Consider the following 24743-nt stretch of genomic DNA (forward strand, 5'->3'; position numbering starts at 1 on the left):
TTGGTCTGTTTAAGTTGTGTATATCTTTCTGACTCAATCTGGGCAGATCATATGACTTAAGAAATTTTTCAATGCCTTCCAAGTCTTCAATTTTATTGGAGTATAAGGTTTAACAATAATTTCTAATTATCTTCTGTATTTCTGTAGTGTCTGTTGTGATATTGCCTTTTTATCACGTATGCTGGTAATTTGAATTCGCTCTCTCCTTCTCTTTATTAGTGTGGCTAAGGGTCAGTCAATTTTATTTATTTTTTAAGAGAACCAACTTTTAGCTTTGTCAATTGTTTCTTTTGTTCTGATTTCCTTGATTTCCGCTCTGATTTTAATTATTTCTTGCCTTCTACTGCTTTTGCTGCTGATTTGTTCTGTTTCTAGGGCTTTGAGCTGTAGTGTGAGGTCATTCATTTGTTGGGTTTTCTTCTTTTAAGGAATGAACTCCACCCAATGAGTTTTCCTCTTAGTACTGCTTTCATAGTGTCCCAGAGATTTCAATATGTTGTGTCTGTGTTCTCATTTACCTCTGAGAATTTTTTAATCTCCCCCTTGATGTCTTCTGTAACCCATCGTTCATTCTGTAGCATATTGTTCAGTCTTCATGTGATGAAAACATTTTTATTTTTTATTTTGTCATTGATTTCCAATTTCATTTCATTATGATCTGATAAAATACATGGTAGTACCTCTACTTTTTTGTATTTGCCAAGAGTTGCTTTGTGGCATAGTATAATGCTCTATTTTAGAGAAGAATCCATGTGCTGCTGAGAAGAAAGTGTATCTGTTTGATGCTGGTCGAAATAGTCTATACATGGCAGTTAAGTACAAGTTATTAATTGTGTTATTGTGCTCTGTAGTTTCTTTATTCAACTTTTGTTTGGAAGATCTATCCAGTGGTGAGAGAGGTGTGTTAAGGTCACCCAAGATTATTGTGTTGTGGTCAATTTGACTCTTGAACTTGAGAAGAGTTTGATTGATGAACACAGCTGCACCAGTGTTTAGGGCATATCTATTGATAATTGTTATGTCTTGTTGGTGTTGGGTTCCCTTGAGCAGTATATGAATTCCATCTTTATCCTTTTTGATTAANACATGCACTTTAGTGACATCATTTCATCACAACATGAAATAAAGAGCTTGTCAATTGAAGTTTCGAGGCTTGAATCTGAAGTCAGCCCCTGGAAGCATATTGGTCAAGCACAAGGAACACGTAATTCTGATCCAAGGGAAATCTGCAAACTCCAAAATACTATCAAGGTACTTGAAGAAAACCAAAGTCAGGACATAAATAATCATCAACATGAAATGCCAGCTTTGCAGAAGGCACATCAAGAGAAACTGGCAGAGGAAAGTTGCCGGCATCGAGAGGAATTACGTGACTACAAAGAACGAATTGAAGAACTTGAAAATCAGTCACAACAAGGTGACTCAGGGGTTACAGCCTGTGAGATGCAAAAAACTATTCAGGTTCTACAAACTGAAAACGCCGAGTCGACGAAAAACATAGAAGAACTTGAGGATCAAATAAAAGACATCAATAAAAAATTATCTTCTGCAGAAAATGACAGAAACGTCTCGAACACAGAACAAGAGCAGCTCGGTGTGGAAAAGGGACAAATAATTGAGCAGTGTGAGAACTTGCAACTGGAATGCAGTAAATTGCAGCCTTCTGTGATGGAGCAGAGTGATACTGTGGCCAAAAAGGGAAAAATTCTCCCACAGAGTTCATCGGTGGAAGAAGTGCTCAGGCTGCAACAAGCCCTGTCTGATGCTGAAAAGGAAATAATGAGACTGAACGGTTTAAACCAGGATAACCGTCTGGCTGAAGACAATCTGAAACTGAATGTGCGTGTTCAAGTTTTAGAAAAAGAGAAGTCATTATTGAGTCAAGAAAAGGAAGAACTTCAGATATCACTGTCAACATTGAGCTGTGAATATGAACTAATTAAAAGTACAGCTTCAACAGACGTGAATTTGTGTGTACAATTCCATAACTTAAAACTTAACTTGGAGTCGAAGGAGCAAGAACTGAATCAAAGTATTAATGAAAAGAAAATGCTGATAGCTGAGTTGGAAGAACTGGACACTCAGAACCAGGAAGCAACAAAGCACATAATTTTGATAAAAGATGAGCTATCCAAACAACGATATGAAGGAGACCTTGTAATCAAGAAATTGAAACAACTCAATCAAGAGAAGGATTTTGAAATCGCAAGCCTCAAAAAGAATATTGAGCAAATGGCTGCTGATCAAAAAGAAACTAAGGAACTTTTGGCATCTCATTTAGAAGACCAGGAGCAATTGATACAACGTATAAGTGAGAAAAAACTTTTTCTTGACAAACTCAAAGAACAAAGTTCAGAACTCCAAAAGGATTTAGATAAGTGTTCTCAGGTCTTAAGAGAAAATGAAACTTTAAGGCAAACCATAGAAGAAAAGGACAGAAGGATTGGATCCATGAAAGAAGAAGGAAATCGTCTGCAAGAAGAATTGGAAAGACTTAGGGAACAGCAGCACAGAGCTGTCCTTGTGGCTGAGCTTGAAACCCTCGATAGTATCACAGAACTAGAATCTGAGGTATCTCAACTGAATTTCGTCAATAATCATCTGGAAGAGGAAATTAAACATCATCAGAAGATAATTGAAGATGAAAGACAGGGTAAAATGCACCTACTTCAGTCTTTACAGGAGCAGAAGAAGGAAATGAATGAATTGAAATACCAATATGAGCAGATGAATGCTGCGCATACCCAGTTATTTTTAGTAAAAGATGAGGAAATTAAGAATTTGCAGAAAACCATTGGACAAATAAAAGCCCAGTTGCCTGGAGACAGACATGACACTCAAACAGAGAATTCCGATGTTCTTCGAGAACCGAAAGTTAAAGAAAGCCTTACTGTAGAAAATGGAGGTGAAAAACACAACCTATTGAAATCTGAAAATGAGACGTCAGTGAAAGGAATCAAAGAAGAACTTGAGATTAAACTTCTAAAAGAACAGAATGTATCTTTAACCAAGGAGATTCATCAGCTGTCCACAGATGAAGTTGGTAAACTCACTCAAATTATCCAGCAGAAGGATGTGGAGACACCAGCTCTTCAGGCTAGACTGTCTCCAGTTTCCCACCCCCAGGATGTCCTTTACCTTCAGCAGCAGCTGCAGACCTTCACCACGGAAAGAGAACAAGTCTTAGCCATTCTGAACGAGAAGGTGAAGGAAAACAGCCATTTAAAATCAGAACATCACAAAATGAAGGATCTAGTTGCTGTGGAAGAAGCAGCCCTCATCCAGATTCAGGAAGAATATAGAAAATTGCCCACCCGATTTGTAAGCAGTGGTCAAGGTATGTTCAGAGAGACTCTGCAGAATCTATCTTGTATCAGAGAAAACGACATTGAGATAGAAGCGCTAAGTCAGAAAAGTCACACTTTACTGGAAGTTTTCCAAACGTTCGGCACTGGTAATGAGAAGGGAGGTTTTAGTGTTAATTGTCATCAGTTCCAGGGGCTCCTAGAGGAACATAATCAATTAAGACAGCAAGTTAAACAAATGGAGGAATGGAAACATCAGAAGGAGCTTCTTCCACTTCAAGCCCAAGCTGTGGTTGATGGTGAAAATCATTCTAAGTTAGAAGCAGACCACACCGGCCTCATCCAAAGTGATGAGCTGAGTGACACCAAATTAGGCCAGGATCAGCAGTGCACAGGGCAGCTTTGCAACGCCAAGGCCCTTCCTGTGGGAAAACTTGATAGTACTTCACCCCAGCTCTTGTCTGCTTCATCACTTAGCTCCCAGTCAGCAGAGGTCCAAGAGCTGAGACAGTCACTGCAAGAAAAAGATGCTACAATTAAGACTCTTCAAGAAAACAACCACAGGTTGTCTGAGTCCATGGCTGCTTTGTCGGAGATAGAGAGCAAAGGACATGAACAAACGGATTCGGAAATTAAACAGCTAAAGGCAAAGCAAGATGTGTTACTGAATTCACTTAAAGAAAAAGATCTCTTAATCCGAGCCCAAAGGGATCAGTTACTTTCTTCAAATGAAGAGTTCACTAACAAAGTGAGTGAAAACCAAGTATGGAGGCAAGCAGCCAAGATCCTCAAGGAGCGAGTATTCGTTTTAGAAATGGACATTTCCAAACTCAAAGCGGAAAATGAAAACATAATAGAAATATCCAAAGGAAAGGAAATGGAGTGTCAAGCATTACAGGAGACCAACATGAGGTTCTCTGTGATGCTGCGAGAAAAAGACTTGCAGCTGGAGACTATGAAGGAGAAAGCTCATGCCTTTGAGCAGCCGTTACAAGAAAAAGAAGAGGACAAGTGTGGGGAGTTCAGTCATCTTGCCACTGCAGTTGAATCAATGCAGGAGAAGACCATTATGTTTCAGCAAAAGACAGATCAAGTCATCTTGTGTCTGGAGCAAAAACAGATGGAGAACAGGACCCTCCAGCACGAGGTTCAACACTTACATGACAAAGAATTACGCTTACACCAGGAGCTAGAGAGACTACGCAGCCATCTTTTGGAATCAGAAGATTCTCACACCCGGGAAATTTGGGCTGTGGAAAAAAGGGAGCTTGAACTGAAAAAGAAAGTCATGCTGTTGGAGGAAAAGCTAGTTTCATCTTCGACTACAAGTCATCAAGCCAATGTGCAGATAGAGTCCCCGCAGGAACAGTTGAGGATGGAATCCCAACAGAGGGATGAGAAGGCACTGCAGTTTCTGCTCTCCCAGGAAGGAGGAACGCAGTCTGCCCTGTCATTAAGTAACCTGCAAACGGTTCAAGAGCATTTCCAACAAGAAGAAAAAGCTATGTGTCCTGCAGAATTCAAGAAAGAACAGAAGGAAAAGGCAGAAAAAGTCGAAGGAGAAGCATTATTATCACTACAGGATGAAGCAAATGTTGTGTCTGATTCAGCACCCAGACAGTTAGATCTCAAGGAAGAACAGACTGGAGAACTTACAAAACAAAGTGAGCTCCTGCAAGAAATGCTGGACGATACACCAAAGAAATTGATGAACATGACAAGCAGCACAGAAGGAAAAGTGGACAAAGGCCTCCTGAGAAACCTTTTTATCGGTCATTTCCGCACACCCAAAAGTAAGCGTTGTGAAGTGCTCCGGGTAATCGGAAGGATCCTGGACATTGAAAAGGGGGAAATGGAGCACTTGTTGAAAGAAGATTATGGAGGTGTTACCACGTGGATGCCTGGTTGGCTTGGAGGAGGACCCAAATCTGTCCCCAGCACACCTTTGATACCAAGTCAGCAATCTGTGTGGAAGAGTTCTTTTTCAGAACATTTTGTTAAGTTTCTGGAAATGGAATCTCATCCAGCTGTTCCACCACCCAAACTTTCTGCTCGTGCCATGGAACTGTAGATTCACCAAGAAGAAGAAAGCAAGGTGCAAAGGTGCCGGGAAGTGGTAAAGAGGCAGCAGAAGTCAGAGCCACTTACTCACCTAGCTGGACTTGGACCTAGTGGACCTGGGCATCTTCTCTGGAACCCTTCGCAGATGTCATGCCCACCTTTACACCATTGCCAGTGTCCCCAGACCATCCTGCCAGGGTTGTACTAAAGGACCTTTTAAAGCCATACGTGACTCTGAAGCCAGACATGATGTAGAACTTTAAAGAAGCCATAACTCTGTACTTTTTGAGAGTGGCCTTTTGGAAAAAGTGTCATGTATTTGTAGACAAAAAGAGAAAGAAAAAAGCTGATGTATATAGAGCTACTAGGTATTTTGTTTTCCCTTTTTCTCTTTCTTTTTTCTTTTTCTCTTTCTTTTTTCTTTCTTTCTTTCTTTTTTTTTGATGTAGAGCTTAAAAATTTATTTTGTTTGCTGTAGCACTTTTTGTTTATAATTTTATTTTGATGTTATGATGTAATCATCAACAATAATCAATTCTAATGTACTTTGTGAGCAACTGTACAGTGCAGCAGTAGTGAACCATTAGCTCCAACCTATTTTTTTAATTCACCTTTCTAGATGTTAATGTCCAGAAAGAAGACCATTTTTATAAGTCAAACTGAATGTAGAGTGACACACAATTTTCAGTGGAAAAGTTAATTTGCAAGGATGTATCATTAAATATCGGGACTGTTTACGTACTTTTCTGGGCTCTAAAATAATGCTTATAAACACATTTTTAAAACCATTTGACAGCAAGGAGGAGAAATGGGGAGAAATAAAATCATATAACGTTTTCAAAGATGAAATACTTGGAAAAACCTTTTTCATTTTGTAAATTAAGGTAAAAGATAAATCAAAAGTTTTTAGCTGAAGTTAGGAGAAGTCAGAGAAGAGAAAAAGCAGATTATATAAGAAACACTTCTCTGACACCTGTAATTTCTAAAACCATTAAGAACATTTTTATTAAAATTAATTTAAATAAAATTTAATAAAAATTAAATGATAATTCAGTAAAAATTGATTTAATTTAAATTTATTTTTAATGAATATTATTTAATTTGAATTTATTTCATTAACATTATTAATCAATTTAATAAAGTTAATTTATATTAAACTATGATCTAATTTATATTTAAAATTTATTAAATTTTATTTAAATGAATTTAATACAATTTAATAATATTAGTTTAATTTACATAGAATTTAATATAAATCAAATTATTTCATACTAATGAAATAATTTACAAATAAATTTTAATAAAATTAAATTAATTTTAATAGAAATGTTCTTAATGGTTTTAGAAATACAGGTGTCAGAGAAATATTTGCTATATAATCTACTTTTTTCTCTTCTCTGATTTCATCTAACTTAAGCTATAAACTTTTGATTTATCTTTGATCTTAATTTACAAAAATAAAAAAGGGAAGACAAGATACCTAGTAGCTATATATATCAGCTTTTACTTTTCTTTCTTTTAATTTTTTCTCAGTTTCAACTTTTTATTCATTTGATTTTCAAGCTCTTTTAGGATAGGGACATGGGATTTACCTTTTAAGTCTCAAGCAATCAGAAAAGAAAGAAAGTACTAGTTTTGGCTTTTTAATGTAGTGCCGAAAAAAGGGACCTGAAACTAACAATCATTTTTAGAAGACTTTGTATAAAAAAGGCCGAAAATTATTTAACCCAGGACACTTATGGCTTTAAATTTGCCCTGAGAGGTGGACAGTCCCCTACGACTCTGCGAATGTGGTTCTCTGAGACTTCATCCTGCCCATAGGTTGATGCAACCACCACCACCACAGCCATGAGACACACCTGCATGCTAAACATCAGTGAAGTCACTTCCTTGCACCAGCACCAGCTGCTTACAATTGAAGAAGAGTCTTTAATTTTTTATAAGTCCATTATAAAAAAATCCTAACTTGAAGCGTAATTGAATCTGTTTTGAGTAAATTCTAGTAACAGAACTAATCCATGGTAGTGAATAACAATTCACATTTAAAAGTCATCGCTAAAATATATACTATTTTAAAGTTTGTATTGGTGAGATACTGTAAAAAGATGGTCTTTGCAAAGTCTGAGAACCGGATTCACACAGAGCATTTCCAGAATTATAAACAAATAGGAATCTCCATAATTACATGATAAAACTGTGTATAGGCTAAATAGTCTTTATTCCATCCTTTAGTTCTTATGTGAAACTTTTACCCTATTCATCAACTTTTAATTATCTTTGTAATAATGTAACTATTTTAACATCCAAAAAGAAAATACTATTGTTTTGAAAATTGAGACAAGCAATAGAATATGATTGGAAATAATTTATATGACATCTTACTTTGTAAATATAGATTAACAGATTTTTAAAATGTTGCTGAAAAATAAAATTCTCCTTGTTCTACAGCTACTTTGTTTTTAATTAATTATTCAANGTTCTTACCACACACAGCCTGCGTATGGAGGCTATTTATTGGTAGGTAATTTTTAAAATGGTCACACATGGAATTACAATCTATAAATTGCTAAACAGGAACAGAATGATGACTACATAAAAAATGATGTCACGGTCATTATATGCCCATCAATCAGACTTTCGTTCAGAATCTTGTACAGAATGGGAAATTAAATTCGGGGCTTAATTTTTCATGTGCTTATAGATTTAAACAGAAAATGTGGTTCCACTTCCTATTAACAACCAAATTTTCTTTGTTTATTTTTATCTTCTTTGTTAAGCCGTAGTCACGTCGTTCTAAAAAATCGTCTACTCACAAGGTTTTAAGATAATTGAGTCTATTTGTTTCTTCTCCCCTGATGCATTAATATCTTCTTTCCATGGTGTGTTAGAAAATATATGACAGAGGAAGCAGCCCGAATCTTGTCATAGCTGCACCCTTACTGATGCAGAAAATCTGGCATTTAGAGAGAATGAAACAACGGCCAACACTTTGTCTGCCCTTCTCGAATCCCCTGTGGTTAATCACTAGCTTGCAGCCTCTGAGAGAGACAGCCTTCAGGAAGCAGCCAGCTGGGATGAGGGGATGCTCATGTGTGAATAAAATGGTGATATAAAAGAAAATTGATTTTCCCCATCCAGCTGAAGTCTGGGGAGGTGGCTGTGCCTGTCACTGATAGCTATGAGCCAGGCCGTGATTCGTGAATCACAATCCTGACCCACCCCCGGAATGGGGCAGCCCTGCTACAGGTTGCCATGGTGCCGAGCCTGCCTACTGCCGCAGAGCCTTGCGAGTGCTTTGTGTGCTTGTGTGCTCCCTGAGGGATGTGCTGGGCCAGGGACCATGACTTGCTTCCCATTGTTATGCCATCTAGCATAGAGCTGGCACATATGAGCCCTTAGTAGATGTCTGTTCACTAGAAGGTTGAATATAGCATAAAATCCGAGCTTATTTATAACTTTTGAAATCAGTTTTATTGAGGCATAATTGACATATACAAAACCCGCGTGTATTTGATGTATGCAATTTGATGAGTTTGGACGTAAGCACACCCCCACGATACCGCCACCACAATCAAGCTAACAACCATCTCCATCCCTCCAAAAAGTTTCTTCGGCAGCCGCCTTTTGAAATACGTATACCAAGAAAAAAACCTAAAGGCAGACATTAATCTGTGAGCCTTTATTGCTGTATTTTCCAAAGCTACTTCTCATTACCTTTTTCTGTCTATCTTTCATCCCTCTTAACAAATGTACTAACCAATCATATTTGAAATAAATTAAGTGGGGCGGGGCATGGGGAAAGGATGAATACAGAGAAAACATTGACTGGGGAAATCTCTCATTCTCCAAAAGCCATGAGCATGCACCCTGAAATTCACATTTCCTTCATCAGGTGACCCTCATACTGAGTGACAGTTTTTTGGAAAGAAGGAAGAACTTGAGCATGTATGGCAGTTGCATGACAGTGTTTTTCTTAAAAACAATTCTGATCTGGGACTGGGAGTGTAGCTCTGTGGAAGAGCAGTTACCTAGCATGCTCTAGGCCCCCGGTGCCTGCCTCAGCTACACACATGTGCGTGCGCACACACAGACACAGACACACACACACACAATTACTAACCAGCTGTAGGAGATGTGTAAACTAACTGCTTGTGAGTCTTACTGTTGGCACCATGAGGACAGGCAGGACACATTCTGTCAGGGGCTTCTTTATCTTATGGAAAGTGGGTGTGGACAGGGAAGTAGACCCTCCATGAGGTCTAGGACTGAGGCAGAAACTTCCCCTTGGGTTGTGTTTGTGTGGCGGGAAGGAGCTGAGTCGAGTCGGGGGCAGATGCGGGTCTGAAGAGTACAGCTGTGTTTCACATCTGGCTTGCCCAGTCCCTGAAGGTCCATGATTGCTGCTGGAGAGCCAGTGCAGGCTCCCTCCGTGCACCTCCTAGATGTGATTGGAACACACTGGCACATGCTCAGAGACTCTGCACTTTCTGTTCCCTGTGCCTAGAATGTTCTGCCTCCAGGTACCCATATGCCTGGCTCCTGTACTTCATTCCTTTCTCAGCTCCAATATCACCTTCTATTAAGGTCTGCTCTGACTGCGGGGCTTTCCCTGACACCCTGTTCATTGCTCTCTGACCCGCTCCTGGGCTTTCATTATTTTTCATGGTATTTATCAGTACGTGACATTCTATGTATTGTACATGTTTGTTTTCTGCCACATGAAGTGGAAGCTCCATAAGGGCAGGGAGTAAGTCTACACTGCAGGCCAAATCCCCATAGGAGTTTGTCGAGTGTTTTGGGACCCACTTTCCTCTCCATAGCTTACCCAAGTTTTGTCTTTGAGACCCTCTTAGGTGGAATGCTAGTCATAGAAGCACCCATACCAGAACCTCCTGAAGTAATGGAAGCCAGGGGACCGTAGGGCTGAGCATCCTCACTCTCACCATCTCTCACCTGCCCCTGGAGACTCAGACTGTTTCTCTCTACCCTCACACGTCCTGCACTCCCTGTTTCCACGGGCATCCTGCTCATCTTCCTCAGACATTAAAAACTTTGTCCCAGTCTCTGTGTTGCGTGGATTTCAGCCTTCAAAAGTAACATTCTCAAAGTGGCCTCTAACAGTGCCTGTGTAAAACTCAGTATCTGCTATACATCGAGCACTTCTTAAGTAATTGAGTTAATGAGTGGCAACTGGCTCTCCTCCAGAGAATGAGCCACTTATCGCTAACCAGACCTGGGATGCTCTGGTGATTCTACCAGCTAAGAGTTGTCCTCTAGGCTGGGTCAGGGCAGGGCAGAGCCACATTCACCTGTCAGAGTTAGACAACGTACATGTCTTTATACAGTTTCCAACCTAATGTGAATCAGACAACCAAATAAACGCAATAGTTTAATTCTGACCAGTCTGGTCCCCTGAATTAGTTTTGTTTTGTTTTTTTTTAATGGTGCCAATGAAGAATGTGATCCCAAAACCATATGTAAACTCCCTTCTTTTTGATCCTGAACTGTGTCACACCATGATAGGCAGCCATGGTTTATGCTGGCTTTGTGCCTCTGACCTGGAACTTTTTGTTGTTGTTGTTGTTATTGTTAATTCAAATAGCCTCACTTGGCATTTGGAATACTGACTCAACTGTTTTAGTACTCCCTAGGCAATACATATTTAAATTAATTAAAAAACTCAGACTGAGCTGGGCTCGGAAAAGCAGAACACCTAAAATGCCAATAAGCAGATATTTATTTACGCCTTTATTAGTATAGAGCTTTGCAAACTGTTTAGCTTTCTAGTGAGGGAGTTAGCCAAAGAGTTAGAATAATGCCTGGTAAATAGTAGGCTTGTGGTAAGTTTTTCAATAATTCGTGAATATGTTTCTAAAGCATTCTGATCAATGGGAAATATATTGGAGACCTAGAAAATCTCTAGCTATTGTTAAACAAAAGATGAGAACAAGAAATGCGAAAGATTTAATATTAAAAATGGAGGAATCTTAGAGGTCTGTTGACATCCTCAGTGAAGTAGGGGGAATTAATTTGCATGACTAGTTAGGGAACTGGAGATGGGCTACATGATCCTGCCCAGAGAGAAGAGGAGCAAGAAGCAGAGGGGTCTCCCTTCTTCATGGTAGAAAGAGAAACAGAACTTCTCATCTTGCAGATGCTGCCCAGGACCAGATCTGCCAGAAGAGACCAGAAGCTCTGGGAAGGAATGGGGCACGGAGCATCCTTGAGAAGCCATCCATCCTGAGACCATGCAGTCCACTGGGCTGAATCAGCCTGGATGGTGGTGCTGGCCAGCCAACAGCAACCGGAGGAAATGTACCTTGGAGGGCAGAGCTGGTGCCCATCCTCAGGCAGAAAGACTCCACTCAGGTGAGACCACCAAGAAGATGGTACTGGGTGACAAAGGAGTGTGTGGGACAGGGAGGAGCCACAGAGAGGACACCAACTGGGGCCTGTGGGTGGCAAGTTAGCTAGCAATTGAGGGCAGGAAGGAAGCCTCCTGGGCGTCCTTGGGTGCCTGGCCCTGGGTGGAGTGATGGAGGACTGTCTTAGTCATTGGGGCTGCCATAACAGAATGCTGTCAACTGGCAGCTTGAACGACACACGGATTCCTCACTGTTCTAGAGGCTGGAAGTGCAAGATCAAGGCTCCTGCTAAGGGCTCTTTTCATGGTTTGCAGAGACTTCTCCCCATGTCTGCACATGGAAAAGGGAGGAAGCTCTCGTTGATGTCTCTTTCTCTCCTTTCAAAGGCACTAATTCACCTAATTAAAACCTTACCTCAAAATATCACCTTACTGGGGACTAGGTCTTTGACCTATGGGTTGGAGGGGGGAACACAAATATTAAGCCCAGAAAGGGATTAAAGAGAAGAATTAGAATTCCCCTAGATGAGGGTTCAGAGATGGGTATTTTTATTCCTAAAAGGGACATGTCTTTTGGTCCTGTTTGATTTTTCCTGGGCAGAGCTTTGGGTGTCAAATGATGTGTGAAGTGGTGACTCTGCATATGGCCCTCTGGTCCCCGTGTCCCCTGGAGCTTCAAATGAAACATTGCATCCATCTTGATAGACTGATATTGAAGGGTTGTGGCCTCGGGGTGGAATCCACTCCCTCATGTGGCATTAACTGGTGCAACCAGAGAGACCCAGCTCCTGCTCTCATGAAGCTCTGCTCTAGAGAGGAGGTGGAGAGTAGGTAAGTACATTCACAAATGAACAAGACATTGCTGCAGAGTGGCATATGCCAGGAGGAAGAGCAAAGTGGATACTTGATGGAGTGACCAGGTGGAGGTGAAGGGATCTACTGTAGACCACTGGTACAAGGCAGATCAAGGAAGGTGGTATTGGAACTGAATCTAATGAACCAAAGGATTCAGGCCTGTCAAGATCTGGAGACAGAGTACTCCAGGCAGGTACCACAAAGCATTCCAGGGAAGGTCAAGTTGAATGTGATTGAGAAACAGAGGTGTGCCTGGAGCCCAAGAGCAAGGACAGGAGTCGGATCAAATTCTTTTAACCTATCTCCCTCTCTTACCATCTGTTATGGCCTGAATGTTTCTGTTTCCCCAAATTCCTATGTCAAGGCCTTACCCTCCAAATAAGAGGAAATGAGACCTTTGGGAGGTATTTAGGGCTAGTTAAGGTCATCGCGCTGAGGCCCTTATGATAGAATTAGTGCCCTTTTAAGTGGCCATGGATCTGGCACCATCCCTCTGCTGTGTAAAGGCACAGCAAGAAGACAGCTATCTGCAAGACAGGAAGAGAACCCTGGCCAGACACTGAATCTGCCAGCCTCCCAGTCTCAAATTTCCCATTAATGCTTGCTGTTTAAGTCACCCCATCTGTGGCATATTATTATAGCAGACTGAGCAGAATAAGATATCATTTGAGAAACTTTGGCAAATTAGTGATTGTCACACCTGTGAAGGGAAAATCTACAAGTATCCATATCATAATTTACTGGGATAATTAAATGAAATTATGTCTTTAAACTATTCAGTACAACACCTGAGACATGCTTAATGCTAATACATTTTGTTATTCTTGAATTCTGCGGAAACAAATGTGAGTGATGACAAAACCCACTAAAATCTTTTGGGGAGTTATTTTGTCTTGATTTGCGTTAGCATAATCACGCTTGGTGGTATCCCACAGGGTGGAAGGGACAGGCAGCATGAGTCACAAGGTCATTGGAATGTAGACCACAGCTGTGGCTTTGGCAATGGGGATGCAGATAAAGTGCCAAGAATTACAACCAGAAAGACGATGTATTGAAAATGACTGCATTCGAAACTATCTGAACAAGGAGAAAAGCTGAGGGAAGATTGTGTGTTTCTCATTGCCTCTTACTGATTTCAATCTGATGCACAATTACGTGAAATAGCAGCAGTTTTGTTTGTTTCTTTTCATCAGTGATTTGAGTTTTCATCTAGTGGAAGAAAAACAGAAGCTGCTGGCATTATATGGGAGAAGGAAGCAGCAAGTGTAGGGGCAATGATGTCACTTGTCAATAGTATTTCTGTATGCATTGGTGGGCTCTCTCTCTCTCTCTCTCTCTCTCTCTCTCTCTCTCTCTGTGTGTGTGTGTGTGTGTGTGTATTTATAATCAGAAGGCCCATATTTTAGAGAAAAATATCTTTTCTAGCATAGTGTACTTTGTTGTTCAGACATCCATCTAAAAATCTTTTAGGAGCTCTTCTAGTTCTCTCTGAAAGCAGAATGAAGTCTCCCCATCCTCAGGGCTGCAATGTCATAGAAGTTTCTAATAGCAGCACAGAGATCCTTCTCCAACCCTGTCCAGGCCAACTCAGGGCTAAGCACTAGCCATTCAAGGTAGACAGTCCACACTGCCCTTGCCAAAGACATAGCAGGCAATTTACACAGACTGACCTTCTTGCTGAAAGCAAGTAAAATCCCTGGCTAGCCTCAGGAGGAACTCTCATGGCATTGATGCCGTAGCAGGAAAGGCTCTCCAGGTTAAATTTAAGTGAAGGGAACTACCTTAAGAGGCACAGAGGATTGAAGTGACTTTGGTTCCAAGGTATTTGCTGAACAAGATGACCTTGAGATGAACACACACACACACACACACACAGGCACTGGGTCAGTGGGAAAAAGTCCTTAATCCATAGAACTAGTATCTCAAAGGACATATCCTTAAGGTGAAGGATAACCAGGAGAAGAAGAGCAATACAGGTAGATGGGTAAATAGCAATCATACATTTATCTGGGCTTAGTGGGGATAGACAAACATTTGTTGTTGTTTAATAGCAATTTGTCTTTGAGCAAATGAAGTACCTGTTCTAACAAAGAGAGCAGGTATTTAAAGGAGGTTGGGGATTATGTCAAAGCATAGAGATTCCTCGTTTCCATGTAGGCATGGGTCTTTTAGCAAGCAAAATCCAGCCTTCCTTGGACACATCTTCAGTGCCAAAGTTGGTCACATGCCACAGTTCTCTCCAACGGAGCATGCGCAAAGCTCCTGTCCATGTTGGTCCATCCTTTCTGCCTTTGAACTGAGCCAGGCTGGTGCTGACCAGACAGACCTGTGTGGAGATGGAGAGTCTCCATCAGCCCAAGTCTCGGGAGGTAGAGACAACCCACACACCTGCTACAAAGCACCAAGCGTCTACTGTGCTTAGCCATTGTCAGTGGGGTCTGTGGTGACTTCAGCCTTGCACACCCCAACTGGCACTGAGCTGTCTTCTGCAGCTTACAGTCCTGTGGATGCTGCAGCCCCAAATCTCCAGGAGGATGGAGGGAAGGAGGGGAGTGGCAGGTCAGGAGAAAGACACAGGGAAGGGGGAAAACCAACCAACTTCCTTGTTATTTTTATTTTACCATCACTGACTATGAAATCCATGTTGTGACAAAGAACAAAGCAAGTGATTCCTGGTCCCCATAATCCCAGGACATTATGAATACCCCACACGGCCCTTCCTCATGCCACCTTCATGCCCTGAAGAATGTACCTTCTCTCTTGACTTTTATATAATCACCCTCTTGTTTTTTGTCATAGTTTTGAAAATATACGCATACACCTCAAGAAAGATTGTTAAAGCGTTTAATTTTACAATAAACAATATGTAATTTTACATAAATAGAATCATTTTGCACATGCTCTTCTGTGATTAGTTTGCTCCATATATTTTTTTTTTGAAATCCATGCCTGTGGACGCATGTGTTTTTCAATTTCAAGTTTACTGTTAATTTGTATTCTATTGTGTGAATATTCTCAAATTTACATATTTTTGTTTATTTAATTTTTTTTAATATTTATTTTTGGTTCTCGGCAGACACAACATCTTTGTTTGTATGTGGTGCTGAGGATCAAACCCAGGCTGCACGCATGCCAGGCGAGCGCGCTACCACTTGAGCCACATCCCCAGCCCAAATTTTTTTTTACAATGCTGGGATCAAATCCAAGGCCTCATGTATACTATGCTGGGCTCCCAGTTATACCACTGAGCTTTATCTTTAGCCCTAAAATTTACATACTTTAATTGATAGCATTTGAACTTTTTCCAGTTTTTGCTATTGTGGACAATATTATTATGCAATATTGTTACGCACAGTCTTGTACATGCATCCTGGTGGACAAAAGCATGTACATCTTCTTTTGAGAATTTGTACCTGTTGACCAACCTTTCCCCATCCCCCAGTGACATTTTTGAGAAATGTCTATTCAGCTTTAGCTCGTTTTAAATGAGTTCTTTGTTTGTGTTCCTTACATATTCTGGATATTGACCCCTGGACAGATGCATAGTTTGCAAATACTTTCTTCCACTCAGTAGGCTGTCTTTGCTCTGCTGATTGTATCCATTGCTGTGCAGAGATTTTTATTTGATGTAATGCCATTTGTGAATTTTTGGTTTCGTTGCCTGTACTTTTGGGATCATATCCCAAAAAATCTTTGCCTATGCCAAAGCCCTGAAGCATTCCCCTACATTTTCTTCTAGTAGTTTCATGTCTTACAGTTCAGTCTTTAATCTGTTTTGAGTTGATTGCTGTATGTGGTGAGAGGTCGGTCTGGTTCCATTCTTCTGCCTGTCTTGCGCATTAGCTATTGAAGAGACTGTTCTTTTCCCATTGTGTGCTCTTGGCTCCCTTGTCAAAAACAATTGACAAAATATCTTTGTCAAAAATCAATGCATGAAGTTATTTCCATTCTGTCTCATTGATCTGTGTGTCTGCTTTTATGCAAATACCATGCTGTTTTGGTAACTAGAACTTCATAGTATACTTTGAAGTCAGGCAGGGTTATCCCTCCAGATTTGTTCTTATTGCTCCAGGTTGCTTTGCTAATTTTGTGATTTCATAAGAATTTCAAGATTTAGCAAACTTTTTGAATTTTTACATTATTTATTTGTTTTTTATTGTAACTGATATATAAAAAATCGAACATATGATAGGGTACCATGTGATGTTTTCAATATATGTGTAAATTACATAATGCTCATATTCTGAGTAAAGTTTAGAGTAGCACAGCACTTACCAGAGTTTGGGGAGAGTGGAGAGGAGGAGAGATGCGAGAGGTTATGGTTTCTTAGGAGAAAGACATTCTTGGGTTCTACTGCACAGTAGAGTGACTATAGATAATGAACTATTTATTTCGTAAAAATCTAGAAGAAAGGATTTTAAAGGCTTTCACCATATGAAAATGATAAATGTCTAAGGAGATAGGTTTATCCTGACTTGTATAAATCTTTCTGCTATAAGGACTTTAAAATATAAATAAGGTTATATTGTCCTTTGCTTACTATATACCAGTGTCTTCCTCTTGTTCAAAACATCTTTACCTGTCACATAGACTTTTCACTGTCTTACCTGGGCATGTGCTGATCTCTCCACTGGAGGCTCCATTTCTGTTCTTTTGTCCACCGTATGTCTCTGGCATCCTCCAGGGAGCTACTTAAACTGTGCCCTTTCCATAATGGACGTGGTGGCACTTTCACGGACCTTGAGCCAGGTCACTGAGCCTGGGTACATGCCCTTCCCCAAGGTGGATCAGTGACTACTTGTGAACAAAAGTGGAGTCCATCACCCTTTTGAAAACTCTTACCCTGCTCTGCTCCCTGACTTTAAAATGTGCGCGCAGTGTTTGGAAGAGGGGAAGAGTACTTATGATGGCCAAGTGACACGGAAGAGTGCAGTCAGCTCAGGTAGCAGAGGGACATTGAGTGTGCTGGGGATGAAGGAGGCTGGTAGCTTCCAGCTGCAAGACCTGATGTGAGACAGGAAGCCGGAAGTGTTCCTCTTGAATAGCACAGAGGCAATGACCTGCCAGGGGATGGCGGGAATGAGGCAGGCAGGTGCCCCTGGGCAGTCCCTCACCCCTGCTGTGCCACTTCCTCCTTGGCCTCTGGTCCCCAGCCTGGGCCTAGGCACCCCCTGAGCTTTCCAAAGCTTCCCTCTGCTTTCAGTAAAGGCTTCATCTCAAGTGAGTCATTTACCTCATTATTCAATGTTTTCTTTCCTGAGGCCTTTGCAACTGGAATGTTCCTCATCTTGTTCCTCCTAGAAATTCTTATTTAATTTATACGTTTATACATGTAAATACTTCATATGCTTCACGTATAAAATACTTTAATATGTTTACACTAAAATTGCTTTGACATAAATCCACTAATGTGATTATATCAAATAAGCATTTTAGTGCATTTTTATAACAAATTTGATTCTTCCTACAGCTGCTTTCCCATGCATACATAAGCTGATAGTGTCACAAACACACCCACAGAGAAACGCATGTGTCGGGTCTTTGTCATTTGTTTTACAAAAAATGGGATCTTATTATACACACTTCACTGATTGTGCTTTTCTCCCTCTTGCAAGCTGAAAACACTAGCAAGTTAAGTGATATAATTTTTCTTTTAGTAGATGGACACAATACCTTTATTTTATTTTTATGTGGTGCTGAGGATTGAACCCAGAGCCTCACATGTGCTAGGCCAGCGCTCTACCACTGAGCTATAGCCCCAGCCCAAGTGATATAAATCTAAATCGTTCTTTGTCGCCAACGGTACAGCTCCTGGTTTTCATGTAGTATGGATGGTGTTGTTCATCATTTTCTGGCTATTTCCAGTTTACCATCACGTCAATGAAATAAACATTCTTTTGTGTATTCATGCCTAGGAGACAAGACCCCAAAGCAGGGTTGGTGGGTGAAAGCACCTGTGCAATTGTAACTGTCATAGGAAGGAGCCAGACTGCTATCCAAAAGACAGGAGCACGGCATTAGTGTTGGCCTGGGTAGGAGGACTGCCATTTGGCTGAAATCTTCACAGCAGTAGACATCATAGCTCCTTTTGGTGGCATTGCTGCCTGCCTGGTGTGTATAGCAAGATGTCTTATATTCTTTTAACTGACATTTCTGGCCACTGGTGAACTCTGGCATCTTTTCCCATGGTGATCTTTCTTATTTGATTTGCACACCTGTGTGTTACTATTTCCATCCTGTTTTCCGATTCTGAGTCCCTTCGTAATCTTTCCAGGTGTGTGGCTGGCAGACTGGTCCACTGACCAGACCTCTGTGAGGCCAGTCCCCGTGCCGTGAGGATTCCCATTTTCACAGCCTGAGCTGCCTCGCTGTGCCAGTCTCTCCCTGGAGAGGGTGAGCCTCCTCCGTACTCCAGCAGAAAAGCGCCAGGCAGGCAGCCTGGGTGGTCTCCCCACCCCTGCAAAGTCCTACCCACCTTTGGAAACGTGAACCAGCCTGCAAATAAAACACTCCCTGGTAACCATGGGATTTGAGGATGACAGATGTGACTCTGGGCGGTCTGGAAGGACTCTCTGAGAGGGTGGCATGTCTCTGGCTGATTAGTCAGTGTTAGCCCTCTCCCTTCTAATCTACTGCAGCCAGCAGCACTCAGCCGATTGTCAATTGGGAACACAGCCAACTGGTGTGGAGGTGTTGGCTGATACACTGTCACACTGTGCGGCCACTGAGACCGAGCCTTCCCCTGGAGACTTTTGATGAGTTAGAATCATGTGCAGTGCTTGATCCCCTCGTCACTACGATGACAAAATCAAGAGAGCTCAGCTCTGCTTTATGACTAACATCATCTGATTTTCCAGGGAGGGGGTGCTTGAAGGTTAATGCCTACTGAGAATTCCCTGCTCCCAGCCACCTCCCCAAAGCATCCAGCTGCCCGCCCCCTCCTCAGTCAGCAGCAGCTGAGACCACAGACTACTAACTGTTTGCTCCAAAATAATTTGTTGCAAAGAAATCTCTCTGCTTCCTGTTTCAAAGCAGTAAGATCCTTGATGCCAAAATAGTTCCACTACCTGCAGACAGTGAAGCAGAAGAGACTATCCTTGTGTGTCTGACAGGGAGTAGCGAGGGCTAAGATTTCATGCTATTCAGCCCAGTTCACCAAAGCAAGAGACCAGACCTAAGGTTCAGGTAGGAGACCAAGGAGTGACAAGGGTGCAGGTCACCTGGAGAGGCCCCTCTGCACAGCCCTCAGAGGCCAGTGCAGGATTCAATGTCTCAGTGGATGAAGGACTGGGAGATGGGTCACATTTGATATGACTAACACAATTGACTAGTCATGCATGTCATCTAACCACATTAAGGTATTCAGTAGGTGCCACTAGTAGGTTGTGTTGGAGAAAAGCAAACTCATTTTAATAGCAATGCTGGCAAAACTAGATTTGCAAAGTGATCTGATATATATTCACCAACACAATTTACATACCTGCATGAATGTGTGTCCTATGGTTTGGATATGTTTTGTATCCCAAAGGTTCAAGTGCTGAAACCCTGGTCCCTGAGGGTGATACTGAAGTGGTGTAGCCTTTAAGGCATGATTATACCATGGAGGCACCCCCCTCAGAAGGAGCAGGTTGTTATGAAGAGCCAGCTGCGGCTTGCCCCCCTCCCAGCTCTCTCACTCCTCTCTTACCCATGAGCTCCACCACATGCACCCACTCAGCTCCATGCGATGCTATCTGCTGTGAGATTGTCCAGTGGCTGATTCCAGCACCATGAACTTGTACCTCCAGAACTGTGAGCTAAATAAAACTTTTTTCGTACTGTATGATCCAACATCAGGTATACTGTTATAGCAACACAAAGCAGACTGAGATGTGGTGTATGTGTGTTAAACTTTCCTACAGTAAAGACAAATGGTTTTAAATGATCACTCTTTGGAAGATCCACACCGCTGGTGTTTTTTAATAATGAAAATATTTCAAGAAATAGAGGCTACCTTTGTATCCTCATCTTTTAGTCTATGTGGTTTGCTGCTTAGCATGCCTGCACACGTGTGCCTCCTTCCAGGGACCAGCAAATGGTACCAAGTGCCATTACATTGGAGTGTTTCCTTTTCGAGTCCACGCTGCAGTCCTTGGCCATGTCTCAGGGTCTCAGACACAGCAGCACTCCAGCGCGTCAGCCTGGGCTTTAGAGCTGCCATGTTGATACCTTCAAAGACCATCTAGTCATTCAACGAGTATTTATCGAGGGCTCACTTTGTGACAGTCCTGTTCCACGAGTGGCAGGCGGAAGATGAAAACCCCGCCTTGATAGAGATTGCATTTGGGGTAGAAGAAGACAAAACAAACGAATAAAAGATAAATGAGGTGACCGTCATGGCTACTAGAAAGAAAGCAGGAAGTAAAAAGATGAGGCTTCCAGAGTGGGAGGAGGGAGGCTGTGCAGTGCTGTCTAGGGAAGGGACACCTCAAAGTCAGGGGACAGTTAAGCCAGGCCTGCAGCGAGAGCGTGTGATGGAGCACAGAGGGAAAGAGCTCAGGCCACAGGAACTGCAAGTGCCAAGGCCCTGAGGCGGGCGCACGCCTGAAGCTTGTGCAACTGCCACAGAGCAACTAGAGGGTGGGAGAGGTGACGTGGGCCACAGTTGGACACCCAGGAGAATCCAACACCATCGACGTATTTGATTAATGTTTTTTCTGAACTGCTGAACAAACGCCTGTATTGAAATGTGGAAAAGGTGGTTTCTGGGGAAAAGTGCTCTTGGTGGTTCCCTCCGAAGCTTTCTTTACTCCCCAATCCTTGTCTCTTTTCTTCTTGTCTCGTCGTCCACCCTCTGGAGACATGGCTTCACAGATCAGCCTCTGAGCTCTAGAGACACCCAGCACACCACCTCCAAGTGGGGAGAGAGGACACACGGGCAGTGCCCACGGCCAGTGCTGAGTCTTTGAGGAAAAGGTCCTGGACCTGTATTTTAATTTATGCTGCTGAGCAAACATGGTTATTGATTCCTCGATAGTTCATTCCCATCGGAACTCTAAACTCCATGAGTGCAGGACCACTGGGCTCTTCCACCACATGTTCCCCAAATGCTCCGCACCTTGGTGCTCAATCCCTGTTTGCAAAACGAATTAAGCAGCAAGAATCAGTAAGAGGAACAGTGAAGGAACAACGCTGCTCATTCTAAGTCCACCCCAACACGATCGTGTGGATAGTCAAATCTTTCTCTAAAACTGAAGAGTGATTTAATGATTTTTAATGTTTCTGAGTGTATCTGAAGTTGAATTCCCTTCCACCATGTTTCTCTCCATGGCAAGGTAAAGGGTCTTCAAGAAACCATGGCTTTTCCATGTCCAGTCAGTCCTTGGCATCCACAGGCCTTGGTTCCAGGACCCCCTGAAGACTGAACGTCACGGATGCTCCAGTCCCTTATATAAAATGGCACAATATTAGTGCATAACCTATGCACATCCACCTGTATACTTAAACCCTCTCTAGGCTACTTATACATTGTAATACAATACAGAGGTCATGGAGTTATTTTGTATTGTTCATGGATTAATGGTAAGAAAAATATCTGTAAATGTTCAATATAGATGCATATAAAAATTTTCCATCTGAGTTTGGCTGAGTCATTAGACGTAGAACCGTGGAGACGGAGGACCAACTGCACAGGAATTCTCTAAGCGATGAAAACCAAGCACAGCTACAGATGTGGAAAGCAATGTTTCATTGTCGAATAACCTTACTCATGCACTGCTCTGCACCGAGTATTCTACTTCTTTAAAACCAATAGCAGGGATTGTAAATTAGCAGGTATTGTAAATTAGTACAACACTAAGGATATCAGTATGGAAGTGCCTCAAAAGACTAGCCATGGGAACAGCACATGATCCAGCTTTGTCACTTCTTGGTATTTATCCAAGAGAACTATAACAAGCATACTCTAGTGGTGCAGGCATGCTCATGTTTATAGCAGTGCAATTCTCAACAGTCCAACTGTGGAAACAGCCTAGGTGTCCATCCATGGTTGAGTGGATAAAGAAAATGTGTCATATATACACAATAAAGAAGAACCCAGTTTTGTCCTTTGCAGGAAAATGGATGGAACTTGAGAATATGATATTAAATGAAACAAACTAGTCTCAGAAAATCAAGGATTATGTGTTTTCTCTCTTATGTGGAGAAAAAGGAGGAAAAGGTATCTCCTAAAAATAGAAGGGAGACCAGTACAAGAGAGGAAGGGGCAGTGGCGGGGGGGGGGGGAAGAAAGGAGAGACACTGGGGAATGGAATCGAGCAAATTATGTTATATGCAGGCACGACTATATCACAGCAAGCCCCACCATTATGTATAATTATAACACATCAATAATTTTTTAAACAACAGTAGCAAAGGTTGCAAACATCGATTGGAAGCACCAGAATATTAGCAATTGTTTCACTGGTTGCTTCCACATTCTAGTCAGCGTAAGCCCAGTTGTTTTGCCCAATAAACAAAAAAGTAACGTCCTTTTCCATTTAAAATCATATCTACAAATGTTAAAATCATTTCACGGTGTGTGGACAGCCCAGTTACGCTGCAATGTATGACTATGAAGACACAGGGTGCCGGAAACTAATTCTCAAAATGAAGCACATTAGATCAGCCTCTGGATGATTTTTGCTTTGTTCTGCTCTGGGCTCCTAGTTTGAGCCTTAAGAGGCTCTGGCTTACACAGCTTGGATATTACAAAACCATTTGGCCAGAATGCAGGCCTGCTCCTCACAACAACTAGAATCAATAGAAAATAGATTGATTTCCTCTGTATCTATATAGATAACACAGCAAGTGACCTTCTGAGAATTGAAATGCAATTCCCCCAAAGACTGATCTTTTTCCAAAAATTAATAGGTTTAATGATCTTGTAGTCAGAATAATGTCTAATTCTCCAACATAGCAACTATTATAACCTCTGTCTTAAACTGAGTTATCTATTTTCTTTGGTTTTCATTTTATCATTTTTCTTTGATTAATTATTATAAATATATTATAAATATATAATATTAATTATTAAAAATATCTGCATTCTTTTGTTCTTTGGAAAAGAGCTGAATATAAATATAAATTCAACATTATAGATATAAACTTAGGAGACAAAATTATTACTTTCTACTTACACTGATGCTATGCTACATAAAATTTAAAAACAAAATATAAAAGGCAACAATGCTCACAGACATATTCCTATGAAGCAATGGTACAAAAACACATTTGGGAATGGTAGACCAACTTTGAACTTTGAGGCCTCCTGGAGAAGAAGGAAAGAAGGGTGGTTTGGCTTAGCTTTAAAGTTTGTGATATTCTAATGCTGTACAAAAAGTGAGAATTGCAAATGAAAATGGTAGTGGCTCCCACCCAGGACCCAACATGGAAATGCACCAGAGGTGAAAGTGCAGTTGATAAAGACAGACTGTTAGAAAACCCTGGGAAACCTGAAAGGGTGGGTGTGTGGAAATGGCAGGCCAGCGTGGAGGGGAGGCAGGGGCCACAAGCCAGGGAGAGGCAGAGCCTGTCACCCAAGGGCTCAGCACCCTCTGCAACATGCACAGAGAGCTGTGTTAGAAATGTCCAAAATTTAGGTAGAGAACCAAAGTGAGCTCAGGCATGACTAACTAAAGTAAACAAGAGAAATATTTTTTAACTAAGTATTAGATGTTGGTCATTTAAAGCAGGAGCAAAGAAGTATAAAGAAGTAATATTTGCTAATGATCATTACTATGAGTAACTAAGTAGAGGGATTGGATATCAGCAGAGATATATAGCCAAAGATGAGCGAGTAAATTAGAAAAACGTGGAGGAATTTTCCCAGAAGGTATCAAGCGTGTATAAAAAGCTCAAAATACGAAAGAAGCATTCACAGAGAGGGAGAACAGAAGCCGCTTCAGAAGAAAAATACAATAAATGAAGGGAAGACAGTATCTGAGGGCTTCATGTTTGAGAACTTCCTATAATTAAAAAAAGAAAGGTCACTGATTGAAATGCCTCCGAAAGTGTCAACAGAAAAGATGAAACTGCACTTCCCTAAATTTGAGTAAAAAACTGAAGACCATCAGGGTCAAAGAGAAGACTACTGAGACAAAGGAATGGAGTCAAATCGGCGTTAGACTCCTCAGCCATGA

At 41.4% G+C, this 24743-nt stretch overlaps 1 protein-coding gene across 1 annotated transcript; it reads left to right on the forward strand.

Moving 5' to 3' along the window:
- Nucleotides 1–1086: 1086 nt before the first annotated feature.
- Nucleotides 1087–6160, forward strand: LOC107153822 (thyroid receptor-interacting protein 11-like). The gene is given in 4 exon segments (XM_048801468.1): nt 1087–5368; nt 5371–5443; nt 5445–5491; nt 5494–6160. Coding segments are annotated over 4 exon segments (4530 nt in total). The 3' UTR covers nt 5622–6160.
- Nucleotides 6161–24743: the final 18583 nt, after the last annotated feature.

Source organism: Marmota marmota, unplaced genomic scaffold (genome assembly GCF_001458135.2).
Source record: "Marmota marmota marmota unplaced genomic scaffold, marMar, whole genome shotgun sequence".
NCBI lineage: Eukaryota > Metazoa > Chordata > Mammalia > Rodentia > Sciuridae > Marmota > Marmota marmota.